General features: G+C 41.0%; 1 protein-coding gene across 3 annotated transcripts in view; it reads left to right on the top strand.

Moving 5' to 3' along the window:
- The window catches only part of Klhl32 (kelch like family member 32), a 217847-nt gene that overhangs the window by 188448 nt on the left and 7147 nt on the right, over positions 1–22252 (top strand). For all 3 annotated transcript variants that reach the window (XM_006979249.4, XM_042270937.2, XM_042270938.2), the window contains 3 exons: positions 9700–9758; positions 12855–13047; positions 15165–15259. In XM_006979249.4, the coding sequence (XP_006979311.1) occupies positions 9700–9758; positions 12855–13047; positions 15165–15259 (347 nt within the window). The remainder of the gene's footprint in view (positions 1–9699; positions 9759–12854; positions 13048–15164; positions 15260–22252) is intronic.

The following is a 22252-nucleotide window of genomic DNA, read 5'->3' as shown; positions in this document are numbered from 1 at the left end:
TTCCTCAGTACCAGGGATGAGAATCCTGGATCCTGACAGCAGATGTAGAGTTCTGAACAGGGAAGAGATCCTAGGACAGTGAAGAAGAAAGAGATTCTCTAACACAGCCCAAAGAAGGGAAATGATGGGTGTAGGTCTAGGTACCAGTGGAGGGAGATGATAACTGTGGGCCCAGGTACCAGTTCAGAGCGATGATGGGTGTGGTTTCTGAGTACCAGTGGTGAGGAGCAAAAACCAGGAGTTTCCTTATTGATAGATCCAAGTGAGATTTTGATGAAAACTTCTGTTGAGATTGTGCCTTATTCAAGCTGGAGGGCCCAAGGAGAGGACCTTGGGAAAAGCTCTGAGGAAAAACAAAACAAAACAGCAAACCGAAAGGTTTTTTAAAATGAAGCTTTCAAAACCTATACCAAGTTGGAAAGCCTTTTGTTCTGTTTTGGTCGTGTATACAGAGGCATACCAATGCATCCACTGTTGATAAACGGTTCCCAGGCTAGGAATAGCTCAGGGGCTCCTTCAGGAATGAATTTAGCAGCTAGCACCCTGGCTAGTCCAATCTGGGGCAGGGCTTGTTGCCCTGGACTCCAGGAAGCATCTGTCACACAGGGAGCCACATAGTTGGGAACTTCATAACTTGAATGTCAGCTTGAACGTTCCCAGTGAAGTGGAATAGCCACTAAGAATTAAATCTGTGTTGTCTTAGAATCTAGGACCCGGTTGATCCCAGTCATTATGTTTCCTTCTCTTCTACTCAAACCTTAAACTCCCAGCCAGCTGAAAGAAATTAAAGCAAACCTTGCTACTGAACTGAGATGGAGGCCAAAGAGAAATGAGTTACCCACAATGCTTAAAAAAGAAAAAAAAAAACCAAAAACTAAGTGGTTTAAAGGAAGGAAAGCATTGAGATCTCCTGATCTCATCTTGAAGAACCAGTGCAAGCTTTATCCCTACCTCACTTAGCTGTGTCCCAAAGAGTAGCTTGTTCATCTTTATATTGCTGTCCAGAAAATGCAGCATAAAGAGGTCCAGTGGCTCCCTGGTCAGAGAGCTAATATTTGACAGGGTTTAAAAAAAACGAGGTTTTTCCCTCTAAACAAGTGGTTCTCAACCTGTGAGTGGCAACCCTTGTAGGGGTCCAGTATCAGATTTCTTCTATATCAGATATTTACATTATGATTCATAACAGTAGCGAAATTACAGTTATGAACTAGCAACTGAATAATTTCATAGTCACCACACATAAGGAACTGTATTAAAGGGTCACTGCACTAGGAAGGTTGAGAACCACTGACCATATAGTCACCAGTTGTTTTTCATTTTTAGAGAAGGTCTGAGAAACACACACTTGAATTATTCTTTTTAATTAATTAATTAATTAGTTTGTTAATTTTCCCAGTCCGATCATAATTTCCTCTTCCTCCCTCCTCTCCTCCTAGTCCACCTCGTCCCCGTCCCCATCCACTCCTCTCTCTTCCCTTCAGAAAAGTGCAGGCCTTCCACGCATATTAGCCAGCCCCAAGACTAGGCACCTCCTCTCCTATTAAGGCTGGATGAGGCAACCCAGCAGGAGGGTAGGGTCCCAAGAGCAGGCAACAGAATCAGGGACATCCCCCACTCTCTCTGCCATGAGTCCCAGGAGAAGACCAAGCCACACACTGCCACACATGCAGAGGGCCCAGGTCAGTCCCATGCAGCTTCTCTGGTTGGCGGTTTGGTCTCCATGAGCCCCCATGAGCCCAGGACAGTTGACTTTCCCCTCCCCCCCACCATGGTGTCCTTGGCCCCTCTGGCTCCCATGATCCTTCCTCTTCCTCTTCCACAGGATTTCCTGAGGTCTGCCTAATATTTGGCTGCACATACTTAACTTATAAATAGAACTTCTCCATAACATATCCCCTAAAAGTCAATGATACATAGAAAAAATGATGATGTCCTGGAATGTTGATATTTATTCTTGTTCATTCCCTAAAATCATTCTTTTAAGTTGAAAACTCCAGGGTTTTTCTCACAGAAAGAACAGCCTTTTGGTTTGATGATCTCTTGTGTCTCTGCCCTAGAGAGACAGAACTAGTGAAAGAAGCTGAGTGAATGGGACCACTCTAAGAACTTGAGAGATGTAAGATGCTGGAAGCTACATCATAACAAGTGGCTGAAGAACCTGGCTGATGAGAGAGCAATTAAAGACCCAGTAAGAACCCAGCAAAGCCACTGAGGACTACTACAGAGAGGTTGTGACTTGAGATTGGAACCCTGCTGACAATGTGCAGAATCTTTGGAGGCAGGATTCCGACTTTCAAAGGGAGCAAAGGGAGTTACAGTGAATTTTTAATTAGATCTTAAATGGCAGGTTCCCCTAGTTGACATAGCATTTTGGTAGATTTCACTTATTTAAAAATAACATGTGGTAGGCACTTTACCTATTTCTAGGTTAGAAATTTGTCCTTGTTCACTCTAGATGACATAAACATCATTTACATTTTCAAGGGCAGCAGTCTTTTATAGATTACACAGTTGTAAGTTTGAGACTCTTCTTCTTACACATTTTAGTGTGTTGGTTACACACTCATTTGTGTGAGCTTCTTAAGTGTGACAAAAATCATAGGGATACTTGTTTTAATTTAATACATGGTTAAATGTGTTATTCAACATGCCAATGTAGTGTAAAGATACCTGGCTCTAATTCTTTATACAGAATTATAAGCATCATGAAAATATAGACCATTTTGTGGCTTGTAAAAATAGATAATAGAAATGTTTTGTTTTAGCTGGGTATTGAGTCTCACACTGGTAACCCCAACACTTGCACATAGGAGGATGACCTAGAAGGATTGTTACAAGTTCAAGGCCAACTTACATAGTATGTTCTAGGTTAGCCTGGACTAGGGAATGAAATCCTGTCTCAAAATAAAAGTGTTTATTTTTAAAACTTATTTGTATCTATTCCCACTGTGCCACTTTTCTCAAAGGATAATAGTCAGCTTAGTTCTATAAAAATAATTAATATGAGCTCATACTTAATGTCGCCATTTTTAGAGTAATTAAACTATGAGTATGAAATTGGAATATGTTTAAATAATAGGAAACTGAAACTATTAAAGAAGAAAAAGGCCAAGTACAATAGTCAATTATTCTGCTTATTAAAAAAAGAACTGTAGGGCCTGGGTAGATAGCTCAGTGGGTAAAATGCTTGGGAGGGTAAAATGCCTGAGTCCCATCATCAGAATCCAAAGAAAAATAAGCCAGGCCCAGGGGTAGGCACTTGTCATCCAGTGTTGGGGAGGTAAAGATGGTCAGATCTTTTGTGTTGCTGGCCAGACCCTAGCCTATCTAGTGTTCTACAAGTCAATGAGAGAACCTGTCTCAAAAAAAAAAAAAGAATTTCCGGATGGTGGTGGCACATATCTTTAATCCCAGCACTCAGCACTCAGGGAGGCAGAGACAGGAGGACCTCTGTGAGTTCAAGACCAGCCTGATCTACAAAGCCAGTTCTAGGACAGCCAGAGCTGTTACACATAGAAACATTGTCTTGAAAAACCAAAAATAAAATAACAAATAAAGAAAAATAAAGTAGGTAGTGCCTGAGTAATGACACCCAAGGCTGTCCCCTGGCTTTCACACACTTGTGCAAGCGTACCTTCACACACATGCATACACATATCCATACATAGGAAAACAAATGGTACCACAGGAAATTGCATTCAGACTGCAAAATACATCCAATAATTTAATGTCTTTTACAGGGAAATGGTAAGAAATTTTGATACAATGACTCCAGAATTGTAGCAAATGTCCCCTTCTGGACTGCTTTTATGGCCTGTGTGCTAGTCATCTAAGCCTCTGAGGGAGAGCAGAATCTTCATTTTCCTTATGGGAAACCTGAAGTTAGCTGTGGTACATGGCTCCCCAAAGATAGACTCTTTTTCCTGTTCTTTCTACCCTTCCCCTAGGTGGATGTAAGAGTGGTACTGTGAGCATGCAAGAGAGCGTCAGAGAAGTCAAGCTAGTTCCCCTCAATCCTCAGTTTGCAGGCAGAATCTTCCATCTTTGGAGCATGGAGGTGACCAGCTCCTTGATCTTGCTTTCAGTCAGGCCATAACATTGTTAGTGTTAGGAACCACCGGCCTCTCCTCCTCGAATTTAAGCATAGGATCATTCACTCATCAAAGACGTGTTTCCTGGTTGTTGTTGTTGTTTTTCTTTTTTTAAAAAAGCAGGACCTGTGAGATGACTCAGTTGGTAAAGGTGCCCGATCAAGCCTAATGGCTGAAGTTTGGTCACTGAGCCCTCACATAGTGGAAGGAGAGAACCTATTCCAGCAAATTGTCCTCTGACCTCCATGCATGCACCCTGGCACACATGCATGCCTCTCTCCCCAGTCAACCAGTAAATAAATGCAATTTGAAAGAGAAAAAAGTAGCATCAGCGAGGACCTGCTCTAGCCAGAGCATGAGAAGAGCTTGTCTAAGCCACTGCTTTGTAGAAGCTGTCAGTGAGGAGCTATTGTTGCCCCGCACACTGTGTGAGTGTTTAGCATCTCTTGGTAGCAGAGACAAAGGCTGTTTGGCAGTCACCTGTCATCGTCTCCGGTTTGCATTCATCCATTTGACACAAGTTTTGTGGAGAGCTGTACAGGGAAGCGTAAGAAAAATGCTTTCCTCTTGTCTTGATGATAGAATGCGCTTCTCACTCGTGGTAGCATGGTAGTAACTTTTCATTCCTCCTGGCAGTTTTTAAAGACTTATTTGACTTTGGGGAACCTGCAGTATATCTTTAAGGTACAGTTCAAAAGTATAAGGCAAGGTTGCTCATTTTCAATTTTGGCTGAGAAGTCTTAACTTTGACTATGACACTTCAAAGTTAGAGAAAACTTGGTTTTAAAAAATGGATGCTGATATGAGATGGCATATTTAATGACAGCTGTATCTATGGAAAGCTGTTAAGATGCAGATTATCCCTCCTGGGGTGGGGGAGAGAGATCAAACTGCCAATCTATAAAATATACTCGATAGAAGAAGGCATGGAATCTATCTTTGCAAGTGCTTTGATTGCAGGGGACAGTACAGCAGCATGTGGCATCATAACCCAGAGCAGACAAATCAGCTTGATGACTTTCAAAGCCAGGAATACTGCTGCAGGCAAGGGTACTCCAGAGCAGGAGAAATTAAAACATATAGAGACTGTTATTAATTTCATATCTATTTTTGTATAGTCAAATCTGTATGCAAATCCTTAGCATCTCATTTCAGCAGATTAATCTAAAGTGAAGAGTTGTATGTGAAGGGAATGTAATGATGAAGCTCTTTGGAATAAATGTGGGCTGAAAACTTGGATGCTTTCTGTAAAATTTATTTTTTGTACTGCGAAGAAATGGATTTGTTTATGTGCTCATTTGTAAATTACTTCAAAAGGAAAAGCAATCGAGGCAATTCCCCAGTTTCCCTTTGCAATCCCGACTTGGCAAAAGTTACAGCATGAGTCTGTCAGGCACCTCCTGTGTCTTCACATTCTAGAGGTAATCATGCAGATAACTAACTGGGACTTGCATTTTTATTCCCAACTAGTGATCCAATATCTCATTTCTAAACAGCATCATATGAGCAAAAATTTTTGTGTAATGCTAAGGAATCTAATTATTGAGTGCAGATTAATAAAAATCAATTATGGATGTGTCTGTGGAAGTGAATAAATAATATGATTCTGAACAATAATTCTGAAGAGTATGGTGATCAGTTGTGTACCCCATGTAGCTGAGGGGATGTGGTAGCTGCACTGTAATTCATCAATTGTACATGTAGTCTATGATGGGCAGACTCTGTTATACATAGTTCAACAAATAGTTCAATATTGTCATAAAGTGGGTAGTTTACTGCAGTAGATCTTAATTTTGATCCATATTTCTAAAACAAGTAGAGATGCTTTAAAGTTTCATAGTAAGAACTGGGCATTTGGCCTCCTGCTTGTTTTCTGTTAAGAGAAGTGATCAGAGGGGACCTGGACATTAATCTGGTGGTTATAGCCCCAATCACAAGCGCTGGCAATCATTCTGACCTCGAGCACATGTGTGGTCTCAGTAGATTAATTTATTCTTATGTGGTTATTCTGAGAGAGAATTCAACATTTTGTTTTTAGTCAGAGAGGAAGCAGAGATCAGGAGTAAACGGAAATATGGCTCTCTGTTTGTTTTGATGTACAACTTGATTCTATGTTGGGATTTCACCTTTATGTTTCTTAAATGTGGTTTCTTTTACTTTGGCCCCATTTTAGAAATGAGACATTCAGTAAATCCAGAGAAAGCTTTCTTTAAGAACAGGGATCTCCTTCCTTTCTGTTCTCTGTAGATGAAGCTTTTGTTGATTGTAAAAGTAGTGCCTTCCTTTGTATAATATGTACTTTAAAGTTGATTGAAGGCTACAGAATTTTTTAAAAATATAACTTTCCAGTTAACCCTGGCCACTATTAATTACATGGAGTATCCAGTCTTTTTACCAGGGCTTGGGGAAATGACTGTCCTGGACCAGTGACCATCTTTATGTGTCTAGTAGTATTGGTACTAATATATTGTTCTAAGTTACGTATTAATCCTCTGAATTCTGGAGTTGGAGTTGATGGTAGAGACCTACTCAGAGCCTTTAGACTGTCAGAACAAAAAACAAATTGCTGCGTGAGGAACGACAGCCAAAGGAGACAGAGATGAGAGTTCCGAATCTGCTCTATGGAAACACAGGTTTTCTTCAGCACCAGAGAGAGCAAATGAAGAACTGTGGAGGAAGGCTGCTCAGGGGATGGAGCAGGCACATGCAGTTTTTCCTTAGTTTGCAACCTTTCCCCCTGTAATGAGGCCATTTGAATTTGATAGTTGGTGCCAATCAAAACTAGACTCCTTTCCTCTCCTAAAAACTGAGGGCAAGGACATCACTTTCCTCCATGATATTTCAAAGAGATCTAGGTCCTTAAAAAAGATATTCTTGTTTGCTAAAAGTGGCAAGTGTCTTAAAATAATTGACATTTCAAAGAGACAGAGAAAGTCATTACAACTAGACCTAATCTAAAGTAAGTGATTTTTAAAAAGCAATGATGGGGTCCTAGCATCAGAAAGCAGCCTAAGGTAGGAGAGTGTGCTAAAGCCTTGTGCTCAGTCTTAGAGCTACCTGTATCTTCCAAATTAGGAGAGTCCTACAGGAACATCTTTTCCACCTGACCCAAGTTTGAATCTATATTTAAGAATCGGGTCTTTCTGATTCTTATTAAGAATACTCTTTTACACTAGTATGTGTAACTACTTATGGGTGGTACTTATAAAGATGGGTTATAGAGTCCTCATATTCCCATTATTACATGGCTAAAAATATCACACTTTTTGATTTATGTGCTGTTCCTTGGAGTTTTTCCACCTGCTAGAAAAATTAAACTAGAATTAAAAATGTCTTGATTTTATGGGGTTTATTGTACAGCACAAACATGAAGAGAAGCACGTAAGAGCTGAGCATCCCTTGTCCAAAATGCTTGGAAATAGAAGTGTTTGGATACATTCAGACTTCCAGATTCTCTGATAGTTGTATATTTATGATCAAATGTCATAGGGGTGACAACCATTTTTAAACAGAAAATTCATTTAACCTCATACACAAAATCAGAAGATAATTTCATACAAATTTTTAGTGTTCCTGTGGTTTTACTGTGGCATCTTACTTAAGGTCAGCTGTGAGATTGTCTACTTGTGTTAATATGTCTGCATTCAAAAAGTTTCAGATTTGGGCGATTTTTAGGCCTCAACCTCTGTGGGGACAGGTAGGAAAAACAGTTAAAAGTATTGACTTTTATGGCTTCTAGTTAAGCAGAAAGTCTGGTCTCTTAGCTAGAAGCACTGAAAGAGAATTTTTTTTAAGTTGACTGAAGCGATTGCACTGTCGCAGTTTAGTGTGCTGTCCCATTTGGTGCCCAGGGGCCACTCGCTCCACTTGTCACAGTCAGTGTTTGGAATGTGACTTAGCTGTGCCGTATCCAGTGCACCCTGGATTTTGAAGATTTTGTGTGGAAATAAAAAAAAAATTCAGTAAATTTTATATGGATTTCATATTGAGATAACATTTTCAGCAAACTGAAAATGTATTATTAAATATGATTTCTGTATTTTTTGCTGTGGCACATTCATGGATATTGTTGTTTCCTCCTACACAGTACTGGCCCTAACTGTCTTGGTAGACTTTTGCTATATGTGGTTCTTCCAAAGATATGCGAAGCTATCACCCTGCTAATGCACAGAGCTTAGAGCTCTAACATTGCTAACATAGCTAGAGACAGGGACAGTCTATGCCACTCCGTCCCTAGAATAAATTACATAGAGAGAAACTTACTCTGTGTGTGCTGTACCACCCCACCCCTTTGCCCCTGTATCTGGCCATGCAGAGCTGTTATTAGCGACTACTCACTGCTTGCTCTCAAGCAGATTGCTACCACAATACTTCTGGAAGAGGAATCTGCTTCTTCTACGATAAGTTTCTTTCTCTTACTTATTCATATCTCATACGATACACCCCAACTGCAGTTTCCCTTCCCTCCACGCCTGCCTCCTAGTTCCCTCCCCCACCCTCTACCCTGCCCCAGAGCCACTTCTCTGTTTCCCTCCAGAAAAGAGCAGGCCTCCCAGGGATATCAACGGAGCACAGCATAGCATGACAAGTTACGATAAGATTTGGCACAAACCCTCGTATCGAAGCTGGAGGAGGCAACCCAATAGGAGGAAAAGGGTCCCCAAAAGAGGCAAAAGAGTCAGAGACACCCCCTATTGCCACTGTTGGGAGTCCCACAAGAACACCAAACTACACACCCATAACATATATGCTGAGGATCTAATGCAGACCCATGCAAGCTCCTGCCGCTTCAGTCTCTGTGAGCCCCTATGAGTTCTGCTTAGTTGATTCTGTGGGCTTTGTTCTTGTAGTGCCCTTGACAACTCTGGCTCCTACGATCCTTGCTCCCTCTTCTGTGTGGGTTTCCCAAGCTCACTGCCTAATGTTTGGCTGTGGGTCTCTGCATCTGCTCCCATCAGTTGCTGGATGAAGTCTCTCTGACAATGATTGGACTAGGCTTTGTACTATGAGTACAGCAGAATATCATTAGGAATCATTTAATTGGTGTTCCCCCCTCCCCCTTGGCTAGTTGTGTTTACTCTATCCTACGTTTTTGGCTATCCAGCCTCTGGTTCCTGGCCATCAGGCAATGTTGGGTATGGACTCTCTCTTGTGTTATGGGCCTCAAGTTAGACCAGTCATTGGTTGGCCACTCCCACAAGCTCTGCACCACCATTATTTCAGCACATCTTGGAGGCAGGACAGATTATAGGTCGAAAATTTTGGGGTTGGGTTGATGTCCCAGTTCCACCACTGAAAGCCTTGCCTTGTTACAGAAGATGGACAGTGCAGGCTTCGTATCCCCCATTACTAGGAATCACCCACATAGATTTCAGGGAGGTTCCACTGCACTAGGTTTCCACACCGCCCCCCCCAAATGTCTCCCAGTTCTAGTCATCTCTGCCTATACTCTCTCCTCTCATCCCACACCCCCCTACAATAAACTTCTTAAAATTATATCATGGGTTTTCTTTGATAGCATACAAAGATGCACAATAGTAGCTGATTGTCCTTTAATTGTAGCTCCTACTTATTTTGGAAAGGTCTAACCTGTGCTACTCCATTACAGGTGGGGTAACTAACACGGCACAGTATCAGAACAGACTGATGGTGTATGAACCCAACCAGGTAAGAACTTCATAAGAAGTCATTACCTTAATTAAAATGCATTTACGAAAGACTTCCACGGAAAGTATTCATTGGAATGCCACACAAATGCACCTTAAGCTACATGGGGAAAAGAAAGCATCTAGGGGAATACTTTTGGTTCCTCATTATTATTGCAAAAGTTCAGCTCCTGCAGTTTCATGCTACACATAACGACACAGAGCTTTGCATTCTGTAGAGAGGATTTGGTTTGTACCTATGTCCTTCTGGAAGGGATGCCATTTTGGGCAGGAAACATCACGATGACTTTGTTATTCTCAAGTCAAATACTGTCATTTGACTTACCATAGCCAACAGTGTTCTGGAATAGTACAGATCAGAAGTGTCTGAAAGAGTCTGGGAATGGTATGCCTCTAACAGATGGTCCTTTCTGTGTACTTTTGGTGCACACTTAATTCCCCTTTTCCCCTAAAATGAGACGTTTTTAATTCTCTTTTCCTTCTATTAAAGTATCTTCAAATGGGCAAAATCTTAGGAATTTTACTATTTCCAGGTCTTGGATATCTAAATATTTCTTGATTGTGACAGTATTCCAAAATGGTGCGACGTGGAGGTTTAATATCAACCAGTTAGCAATATTTGGATACGAAACCCCAGGTTGACTTTGGCAGGCTGAGTCTGATAAGGTCCTACAAGTGTGTGCATAGCGCCCCCAGTGTTCCTGCTGGATTTTTCATAATGACTTGACTGAGGAGGGCATTTCTCTTTTCACAAGTATGTCTCCTGATACTATTAAAAGTCGTAAATTGCAGAGAATGAACGTTCATGGGTCAGCTGTCTCACGAGGGACCACTAATTGCAGAAGCCTGAGTTTGGTGCACACATGGTTAAGGAGGAAGACGGCATTAGCATTGCTTAAATGAGTTCGGTTTCGTGTTTGTACACACATGCTCTTTTTTAAAAATTCTGCTGGCATATTGTTTACGGTGGGTACTGGCAAACATCACATCTGCTTGCATCTTGCTCAGAATCTCAATAACTCTATCATTCAGCCCTGGTGCTGATTTCTCTTCTAGGCCTTTGTGGAGAGTCGATAATGCCTGCCATCTGCCACAGAGCACATCGCTACCTGCCAACAGGCAGGCTGGGGTGACCTCTGCTTCCCACTACTGATTAGTATTCACACGCTAGCTTATTAGGAATGACCCCACCAGGCCTCTCTGCTTCTTTGCCTTTGCAGCGGGTGGCGGCTCACCTGGCAGGCATTGCCGTGAAGGAAGCTAAAGATATAATCAGGGGATGTAGGCAGGCTTTGCAAACCAGATGGCATCTACAGTCTTGTGGCAGGGGACTGGACTGCTAATGCAAACACTGATTCCTAATACTGTAATAGGTTATCGCATAGAGAGCACCCAAGATAAGCATCGTCAGAATTTTAAAATTCACTCAAGCATAATGCATTAAAGATATTTCTTAGCAAAATGTCTGAAATCTAGCTTTGACTTTTTATTAAAGACTGTGTTGGATTGGGGAGATTCTGTGTTCAGAGGGACCAGACAGTATAAGCCTCTCAAACTAAACAACTTCTTTTTTTCTGCAGTATACCACAAGAAATTAGAAATGAGCAAATACATGCCTATAACAAATAAGTGCCATAGGATGTATGCCTATAGTGAATAGATGCCACAGTGTGTGTGCCTATAGTGAATAGATGCCACAGTGTATGTGCCTATAGTGTATAGTGTATAGTATATAAGTGCCTATAGTATATAGTATATATGCCAATGTTTATACAAGCATGTTTATGCTGTAGATTGCTTTTTTTCTTACAGCTTTGTGAACTGGTGAAATTCTGTGCATGCAAAACATCATATGATTTTTCTGGTTCAATTCCAATTTTGTCTTGGCAAAAAGGAAATGAGGTTCTTCCTATATGTTGAGTGTCTATGAAGAAGGAAGTGGTTAGGTTTATTTACTGATCTATCATTCAGTTTTCTTGTCTGTCAATTGGTTAGTTGAAATGTAAATCCAAAGCCATGGTTGATTCTCAGATTTTAAAATTTGTATTGCATTTTAAATAGGAATCATATGTTAAGATGGCTGATCTTACAATTATTATTATTGAGGATAATCTAGAGTCAAATATTAAAGACTTCTCCATTCCTTAACATTGTCATATAAAGCTTGGCCTTCTGCCAATATAAATAAATATCTCTAGACCTAACGCTATCCTAGTTGGCAAAAGACATAATTTCATATGTGTTAAAGTGTGGGAAGATTCAGATACAAAGGAAACAGTAAGCTTGTAAATCTTAGCTTGTCCTCTGGTCTCAGGTTAATTTTGGAAAGAACAGGAAAGTTACCTTTACCCTAACTTCCCTGGGGCCTTGTTTCCTCGATGTTTATATACACCTGCCCCTTTATTGAGACACGATCTTACTATGTAGCTCTGTCTGGCCTGAACTTCAGTATGTAGACCAGGTTGGCTTTGAACTCACAGAGATCCACCTGCCTCTGCCTCCTGAGTGCTGGAATTAAAGGCATGTAACACCATACATGTCCTCAAATGCTGTATTGTTAAAACAGTGAACATGTACTAGACATTTATTACATGTGAGGCATTTTCTACACCATAACTGGATGTCATGCAGGTTTTATTATCCCCATTGTGTAGATGAGGAGATGAGCACAGGGGAGAGGGGGTGGGGTCAGTGGATTGCTTAAGACTGCACAATATTACAGATTGCATAGTTTCAATCTAGACTGCTTTGATTATTACAGTATGTTCTACACTGTACTCGCCATGTGCTTAAACCTAAGTAATTTCCATGAGCTAAGCATCATGAAATTTTAAAGTTGCATTATAAAATGCAAAATGCCCTATAAAATGCAAACCTCCTGAATTTTCTTTTTAAAATGTAGGCCACAAGCCAGGATTATATAGTTCTTTCTTGTTTTCATGTACAAAACCCATACCTTTCAATACATAAATAATATGCCAATAAGATGCAAGTCAACATTAGTGTTCTTATTGCTAGTGAGGCACCAGTGCCTTTGCGATCTGTGGGGTCTTTTTAAACCGCTGCTGTGCCTGATTCTTTTTTTTTTTTTTTTCAGAATAAGTGGATAAGCCGCAGCCCCATGCTACAGAGACGGGTCTACCACTCCATGGCTGCTGTCCAGAGAAAACTTTATGTTCTTGGAGGCAATGACCTAGACTACAATAATGACCGGATTCTTGTGCGCCATATAGATTCTTACAACATTGACACTGACCAGTGGACACGCTGTAATTTCAACTTGTTAACCGGCAAGTATCTTTGGTTAAGCAATTTAAAAAAAATAGGGACTGGAGAGATGACCAAGTAGTTACGAGTACTGGTTGCTCTTCTGTAGGCCCCGGGTTAGATACCCAGCACCCTGAGAAGAGCTCACAACTGTTTGTAATTCCAGTCCCAGGAGATCTTAAGCCCCTTTTTGGCCTCCAAGGCTATCAGGAACACATGTAGTAAGTACACAGATACACACAGAGACAAACCACACATAAAAATAAAATTTAAAAATATTTTTAAATGTCTAAAAATAAAGACTAAAACAAAAACTAGAATAGAAATTCAAGACATCCCCAAACTTGTTTCTTGGACATCTAGAGTACATCTCCAAATATTATGTGAACAGTAGGTCATACAAATTGTTTTCTTTATCCAGGAAGACATGCATGATTTATAGATAGAGACTGGGCTCCTTCAGGTGGCTGGGAATCTAGTTTCTATTTTGCCTTTGTGTACATTCTCAAATGGCAAAGAGAAGCATATCAACTTGCTTTTCTCAATGGATATTCATGTGAAAACTTTGATATGTGTAGGAGGAAAAAGGCACTCAAAGAGTTGATAATTACTTTTTCCTCTTTTAAAAAAATCATGATCTCATGCACATCAGAATGGCTTCAAAGACCTTCTGATCCTCTTCTCTCCTCCTCCATTTTTACTGGGGTTACATCTGTGTTCTACCATGTCTAATTGTACATACTGCGGGGAATTGAACCCAAGTGCATGCTAGGCAAGCACTCTACCAACTAAGCCACATCCCCAGCCCCAAGAAGTTCAACTTCTCACTGCCTCATCCTCTTTTATCTCTTGGGAGTTTAGGAAAATGGTGGCCTTCAATTTTTGTCACTGCCGTGTATTATTTCTGTGTGTAGTCTGGAAATGAGACTTTCGAGCTTTGTACATTTGAGCCTTTCTGGCCATGTATCCCTACCTATACATCTCTGAAGAGCAATCAGACATGTGGATCCTACTCATCACACAAAGGGGTGGAGTGAACGTAGTAATAATGCGCTTACCCTGATGTCCTAGATGGAGCTGACAACTCCGTCCTCTTATCAGTTCCTGTGATTAACAGCCACCAATGGTAGGATCCTTGCAGGGCTGCTTTAAGTCAGGAAAATCACCAACTGTAAATGGTGGGTTCGAGCAGTTCTTGAAAACATTTTAAATGCAGAGTGAGCATTCAGTCACTCACAGAGGCTATTGGGAGGCCGCACTGGGAACACAAATTTGGATGCTTCATATCAAGCTCCTCTTTCAGCGAAATGATTTTTAGGCCTCTTGTAAGTTCTGATCTCTCAGGTAGAGTGGCGTCTTAGATCCTAGATCCCTGGATCTGGGATTCTGCCTCCAACTTATTTATTACTCCAGTCAATCCTGTGTCAGCTCATCAATAAAAAGAGACTTTCACTCTCTGATTGCCTGCGGGGAAGAATGTGTGCTAGTGAGTTCTTCTGTCTTCTCTTTTGAAATGGGAGGGGAATCCTTTCATCATTTTGTCATGTCAGTATCTAGGGATGATGCAGACTGGTCTCAGCTTGGGAACATTAATATAATCTTAGAACTGGTGACGATGTAAAGGAAGAAGGGTCGCACCTTCATCTGCCTTGTTGGCCATTTGTCTTCATGTGAGGCATCGGGTGGGGGTGGGGCTGTTATTATGCCTTGGGGTTGCACTTGTCACTTTATAAAGGCAAGCACATGTCTAAATTTGTTGGCACAAATGCTACATGGAGCACAATGGATTTCTTACACATCTAAAATATCCTTTGTTTCCACCACCATAAACTAATGACATCCAGAATAATATGGAATTATTGGTTCTACGTAACTTACTATTACTCTATGGAGTGCTACAGTTAGTAAGGTTTGGTTAATAGATATTTTGGCCTGGTCCTAACTCGACACAGATTCACTCTTTGAGAAGTACTGGCTAATTCATTGTAGTTCTGGAGACAGTGATTAATTGCTTCAAGATTCCTGGGGAGTATACAAACATGCCACAGGGGGAAATTGTATCCCTCGGTGGCAAAAGGGTTAATTAAAGCATGTAAGAAATGGAATTTTTTTTCTTTTTATTCAATTCTCTTTACTTTAGGCCAGAATGAATCTGGAGTTGCTGTCCATAATGGGAGAATATATTTAGTTGGTGGATATTCAATTTGGACAAATGAGCCTCTGGCTTGTATCCAGGTGAGTGGTTGAAGTTCCCTTTGAAGTTTGTGCAAGTGGTTCAGCGAGGTTATGTTTTGCAATTCAGCTGCAGAAGGAGATATTTAATGTGCAGGAAGAGGCTCAAGGTCCCTTTCTTTGTATAGCCACTGCAGCCTGTATCTCCTATCCTAGAAATGATGCCTACTAAATGATTGAGACCTTTTAAAAAATTATGATGGGGACAAACTTTAAAATATCTATAAAATATACTAGAAATGGAGAACGTTGGATAGCTCACCCCCTTTTTTGATACTTAAAAAGGAAAGAAACTTTGGCAATAGTACTTTGTGCTCCAACCAGTTTAAAGATACCCCATCTTCGTGCATTTTGTATATTACATTTTCTTCATTTTCATAATTGTCACCTGCACAGGCAGTCTTCCTCCCTGGCAGAGGTCCCTAGCAATAGTGGTTTATGGGTAGTCCATGATAGCACAGCTTCTGCCCCAAAGAACAGCCCTAGCATTTCACAAGTGAACCAGGCAAGCTTGCCTTGGCAGGGTGCCAGCTGAGTCCCTCAAAGCAGAAACGCATACTTTGTTGTTACATGTAGTTTCTAGTGCTTTTTGTAATTCTTACCCATTTTCTTTTTCACATGTTCTCTGGTAAAATCTTGATGTGTCTTAGCCCTGACTTATCTAACATATCCTTATAATAACTCATATTTTTAAACCTAATCATTGTGGGAAGACTTTTGAAAATTGTTTTAATATTTTTAATGGTTGCAGAATGATTCTAGTATCATCATCATCATCATCATCATCATCACTACTATTACTATTATTTTGAGATAGTATACAGCCTCACTATACAGCCCTGGCTTGCCTAAAAGTCATTATGTAGACCAGGGTGGCCTCAAACTCTAGAGATCTGGCAGTCTGCCGCCAGAGTGCTAGGATTAAAGGTATGCACCACCACACCTGACAATTCCAACTTTTTCCTTTCAGTCATATCTCCTATGGGATATCCCCATGTATCACATACGACAGTATGTACTTATTAAGGAGCTTCTCCATCTTGTCTGCTTGTGTCTACTTGCTGTATTATGTTAGTTATAGTTCTCCTTTATTTTCATGCTATTGTTTATCTTTTCTCCTTGTGGTTTGTCTCACCACAGGTTTTCCTGAGGATCTTATGTATTTCTGTTACTCTCAGAGACCCAGTAGATATGGAAAGTGTGATTGCCATCTTTGGTTGAATAGACCTGAGTTTTACAGTGAATAGCTAGAACTCATTTTTCTTAGCACACAGGGAAACGTTCATAAAACTCAGTCATGCTTTACATAAAGCTAAGCGGAGAGATCTAAAAAAAAATTGTCTTATGTATTGCTAATACAATGCAGGTAAATTTGAGCTTAACAAAATGCAAAATTAAACCTCTCCATAGCTGGAAATCATAAAGCACACTGCCAGAAAACTGAGTTGAAAGTCATAATGAAACAAAGAACCTTAGGACTTTGTAATAATAAAAGCAATATGCAGCAAAATGTGGGACAAATGTAGCTTAACAAGCTAGAAAATGAACTTAGAAATAAACTCAAAGTAGAAGATAATAAAAACAGGAGCAAGGTGGTCACGAGGAAACAGTAACACCATAGACAAATGTGAGCATAGGCAGCAGCTGGCTCTAACACACGAGCACCGTTCTCTCCCGAGGTGGGGCTTGGCTTCACCCAAGCATGTGTTTTGCAGTGTTCAGTCCTTTGGGTCTTCCTTCGCACTGTTCAGAACTGCGAAGACATTGGATTGGGCAGGAGTGTTCCGTGGTGCCAGAATACTGTGTTGTAAGTGGCCCACGAAATGTCATTAGATCATTTCTACAGTGGAATTAGGTTTGCATTTTCATTAAGTTGCGAAAGTCAAGACATGATTATATTTCTACTAATATTAATGCTGGATTGGCTCTTTGAACAAGAGGTAAATTAATACTCTAAGAGAAAAACAAGAAAATCTTCCAACATGTCAACTTTAGGAGAGCACAATGTGGTCACACCTCAAAACTTTTTCAAGTCTCCTATTTTGGCAAGTTAATGTGTAAGACAGAACATTCTAAAAACAAACCAAACCAAAAGCCAATTCATAGTGATATAATTTGTTTTATCTCCAAATATTCAGTGGCTCACTAACCTTGTACACTAAACTTTTCAAAACTTTTTAATTATTTATTTGTGTGCATGAGTGTTTTGCCTGCATGTATGTCTGGGTACCACATGCATGCAGTTCCAACAGAAGCCAGAAGAGAGCATCAGATTCCCCTGGGAATCAAACCTGGGTCTTCCACAAGAGCAGCAAGTGCTCTTGACATCAACATGAAGCCATCTCTCCATCCTGCTTGTCCACTGATTCATTATTAGTAATGTCTGGTTATTCCAGCACAAATTTTATTCAAGAAACGCAGGTGTGCAAGTATATTTTAAACCACTGAGGACATGATATTCCAGAGTTTCCTCAGTATTAAGGTAATACCAAAAAAAAAAAAAAACACAGATTTTTGAAGTTTTAATAAGTGCTTGTGTAAATGGAATGAATTTTACCTTTAAGATCACATAATAAAATATATCAGTATATTTCTTAAAAAAAAAAAAGGTAATTCTGTATTTCAGTAGCCATACTGATGAACAGAATCTAGTGTCTGGGCAACTTTGTCTATCCCTGTGGCTAGCACTCTTATTTACAAAGTCTAGAAAAACTTGAGAAAAAGTTTTCTCTTTCTTTAATACTTTTTTACATTTATGTATGTATGTTCGAGGCACGTTCACTTGCCAGCCATGGTATCCATGTGGAGGTCAGATGACCTGCAGAGTTGATCCTCTTTGACCATGCAGACGCAAGTCATCTGGCTTGGCAGCAAGCATTGGCACCACTAAAGCATCTCACCAGTCCTGCTTTCACTTTTGACATTGCTGTGTGCCTGTGTGGTGGGGATGTGCATCAGTACCCATGCTCGCCTGTGTGTAGGGCACATGTGTGTATGGGTATACTTGCATATGGAGCCCTGTAGTTGCTTGCCGGTATCTTCCTCCATTGTATTTGACTTTATTTATGGAGACAAGATCTCTCACTGAACTTGAAATTCTAGTTAGGACTACTCCAGCTAGCAACCCAGCTCATGGGCAGGTCCTGTCTCTGCCTCCCAAGTGCTGGAATTAGAATTGACCACTATACCAGTCTGATTTTTACATGGGTTCTGGGGATCTGAACTTTGATCTTCATGCTTTCAGGCCAAGCCCTTTATCCATGGAGCCATGTCTCTAGACCAATAGACATTTATAAGAACCCTTACAATTAATAGATGTGCCCACATCAGCATATAGCTTATCACTTAGAGAGACATTTGTAAAGCAAATTTTCATGGATAATAGCATTTTTAAAGATTCATTTTTAAATGATGTGTATGTATGTATGTATGTATGTATGTGCCTCTGAGCATGTGAGTGCATGTGTTTACAGAAGCTAGAGGTGTTGGATTAACCTGAAGCTGGAATTAGAAATAGTTATGAGTTCCCCGTCATGGGTGCTGGGAACTGAACTCTGCTCCTCTGTAACAGCAGTGTGCACTCTAAACCTCTGAGCCATCTCTTGAACCCCAACAATATTGCCTTCTAGATCATGCATCGTGCATTCCAGCTATTGGCAATTAACTGCTGGGTATCTTTTCCTCTTAACTAAGGCTCACAAATTTTTGCTTTGTTGTTGACTGCAGATCTGTTTATTTTCATGTACCAACAGGACATATTAATGGCTGGAGAGAGCAGCTAAGTGTTTAAAAGCAGGCCACTTCCCTAGCATGATTAGTACCTGCTGGGAGAATAACCAGTAGAAAAGCAAGGCCATAGAATTTGGGAATGGTGACCACAAGAAAATGTTGGTTAGACAGTATAAGTTTCTAATTATAGAACATGTGGAAAATTACAGAGTGGTGGTGAGAGTCACATACACTAAAACTATCAAAGCTTAAATTTTTGTCACAAACCACAATGATTCATAATCCAAGATTAACTTAGAAACCAGTAGTCTAATAGCTGGGCTGATTAATGAAGACCATAGTTAAATGGTTCAGAGATTCTCTCATTAATACCCAGGACTAATTTTTTTTCCCTTTGAAAATACCAGCCAATACTCTTATCTCAACAGACTGATCCTCTGGCCTCTAATCCAGGTTCATTTAACAGTCATTTGTGGGGTCAGCTACCTGGGGTGACACACGAGAAGCCATTTCAACTACTACCAAGTTAGCATATGCTGCTCCATTCACTGTAAGGACAGCACAGACTGAGGAAAGCTGAGAAGCTCTTACATTAATATTTGTCTAAATATGAAGGTTTAGAACCACTAGTAATACAATTACTGGGTATAGATCCTGCAAAACAAAACAAAACAAAAATGAAGGCACTCTTATTAATTTTGTGGGCATGAAGGTGGATGTCTGGCATGTAGCCTGACTCTAATCTGGTGTGCCTGGGGTGACTAGTACATATGGGCAGCTGTGAGTGTGCAGGTGATTCGTCTGTTTCCAGATTATTCTACTGTTGTTCTCCTTTCCTATCACTTCCTCTTGGCTGGAGGATATGCTGCCAATCTGGCACGGCTGTTTCCCACACGTCTTCTTCCTGCCAGTTTACAGGGGAGTGTTTTGGAGAAAATCTGCCAAAAGCTTTCTTTTTCCTTCCCAGATTAAATACATTACATCTGCCTAACATATGCAGTCGCTGTTGGCCCAGGGAACCACACAAAAGCTCTCAGGGTGATTACCTCACTGTTATTTTGACTTCTATAAATGTATTCTTTAGCGGGGAAGGCAATAATTATTGTCCTTGCTCTTCTGGGCTACCTCCTTGGATTAAAATAATGGCTAGGTCCACCATTTACGGCCAAGTTACCTTGAGAAGGTCACTTAATTTTTGTTTTTCTTTGTAAATTGAAGGCAGTACTTAACCTTTGTATGGTTTTGATAAATGGTTGGCAAGGAACCACAAAGGGAAGGAGTGATTCCAGAACAGCACAGGCATTATTCAGGAAAAGGCCTGCAGAGGGGGCTCTAGGGCAAGAACCAGAGCCAGGAATCCACTTCCGGGCTGAGCTAGTTGTGGGGCCCAAAAGGAAAAGGAGAGGAGGACTGAAATGTTTTCATGTTCAGCCTGAGGTTGGCCAATGTTAGGGAGATGGCATAAAGAGAGTAGGTAACCAATACATCTGTGATAGCCTCTATTTCTGGAGAATCCATAGGCCAGGGAGCGCTAGAATCTAAACAAATTCTTTTACTTCATGAATTGTCATTGTTTAATCCAAATGGGAGAGCCTCCCAAAACGACATGGCTCTTGTCAACATTTCTGAGATAGGCACAGTCGTTGCTCTTGTAACTTGTTGCTAGAAATTTTGGAGGATGCTGTTGACATGCCTTTTGGTGATGACCTTAATAAAAGAATTCAGTTTCTCAGATACAAAATAGGCTTGGAAACTAAGAAGGCAGGGCCCAAAGACTACCAGGACGAGGGACGAGCCAGCCAGGGTAGCCAGCATCCCCAGCTGGGTACTGTCCCCTAGAGTTGGAATGTCAGCAGAGCTCAGATGCTAAGGCTGGGTGGGGGCGGGGGGGGGGTTGTCTGCATTTCCCACCACTCCAGACTGGTTCGTATAGAAGTAGCACTCTTCCTGGAGGAAGAGAAGCTCCTCCTTTCTTGGTAATAAGGAGGCTCAGAACTCCGCAGTTTTAGAGAACACCTACACATAAGTCTATTTGGTTTAAGAGGACTGTAATTGTTGTGTGATACTATTCCCAAGGAGATGTGAGCAAATGTTTACTCACTCCACACAGGGAACTAATGACAGACCAAAGTTTGGATAACACCCAAGTTCAATTTGGTGAACCAGCAAGTTTTATTGGAGTTTCGGGAATGTGGGTGAGGGGTTACTTATAGGAGCAGAAATGACTCAAAGACAACTGTGTCACCTAAGCCCACCCCAGCATGGGTGATAGTTCCCAAAAGCTGGGAACCTGGTGCTCACCACACAGCCTTCCAGTACCTCAACAGGTTGGATAGTGTCCTTTCAGAGTGCCTCAGGTGGCCTGAGACTCGGCCAGGCAGTTGGTCTCTCTTTCTTTCTTTCTGGCTGCTGGGGCTGAGTCTCTCCTTGATGCTCAGCTTGTGTGAGTATCTGGGAAGCCTAACCTGGCCAAGAGGGACTCTCATCAGTCTTTATTGTTTCTATACATTTTGGGGAAGGAGAGGATTAATGAATCAGGTCAGTTTCAGGGACTTCCTGAAGCCATTTGGAGTTGTTTACTTCCTGTTTTAAGGAGCTTCCTTTCAGGATGGAAGTGTTTCACTTCCTTTTAGAACACCCCATTGTCTCACCTCCATGCATACATCCTGTCCTAAAATATCCTGTTGTTTTTCTTCCCTTTTACATTCTGTGTCTTAAAAAGTTTCCTTGCAAGATGGAGGGTTTTAACCCTGGAGGGAACTGCTAGGCAATGGATAGCTATTTTCAACTAGGCTATCTGAAAAAGAGGTTGGAAACAGACCGGAAGAGGGCATACTGGCTATGTCTATATTGATGACAGAAAAAAATATCCAAGCCTTCAAGGAGAGGAAGTAGGTGAGGAGATCCCTTAGGATGAGCAGTTGAAACCAACAAGGACACTGAAGCAGAACAAAAAGGAGAACAATCATGGTTTGGTTATTGGGAAGGAGTTCATATTTTCATATGATCAATTGTCTTAGACACAGAGGTAAGTTGATATTCTGGCGGGTGGGGGAAAGAACCCAAGGAGTTGAGACAGAAGAGGTATGAGAAGGTATTTCATCTTGTCAACTTGACACAAGCTAGAGTTATCTGAGAAGAGGGAACCTCCACTGAGAAAATGCCTCCATAAGGCAGGCCTGTAGGCTAGCCCATCAAGCATTTTCTTAATTAGTGATTGATGTGGGAGGGCCCAGGCCATTCAGGGTGGTGCCACCCCTGGGCTAG

This window comes from Peromyscus maniculatus, chromosome 2 (assembly GCF_049852395.1).
Source record: "Peromyscus maniculatus bairdii isolate BWxNUB_F1_BW_parent chromosome 2, HU_Pman_BW_mat_3.1, whole genome shotgun sequence".
In the NCBI taxonomy this organism is placed as follows: domain Eukaryota; kingdom Metazoa; phylum Chordata; class Mammalia; order Rodentia; family Cricetidae; genus Peromyscus; species Peromyscus maniculatus.
The sequence above is the reverse complement of the archived record's forward strand: the minus strand, read 5'-3'. Positions and strand labels throughout refer to the sequence as shown.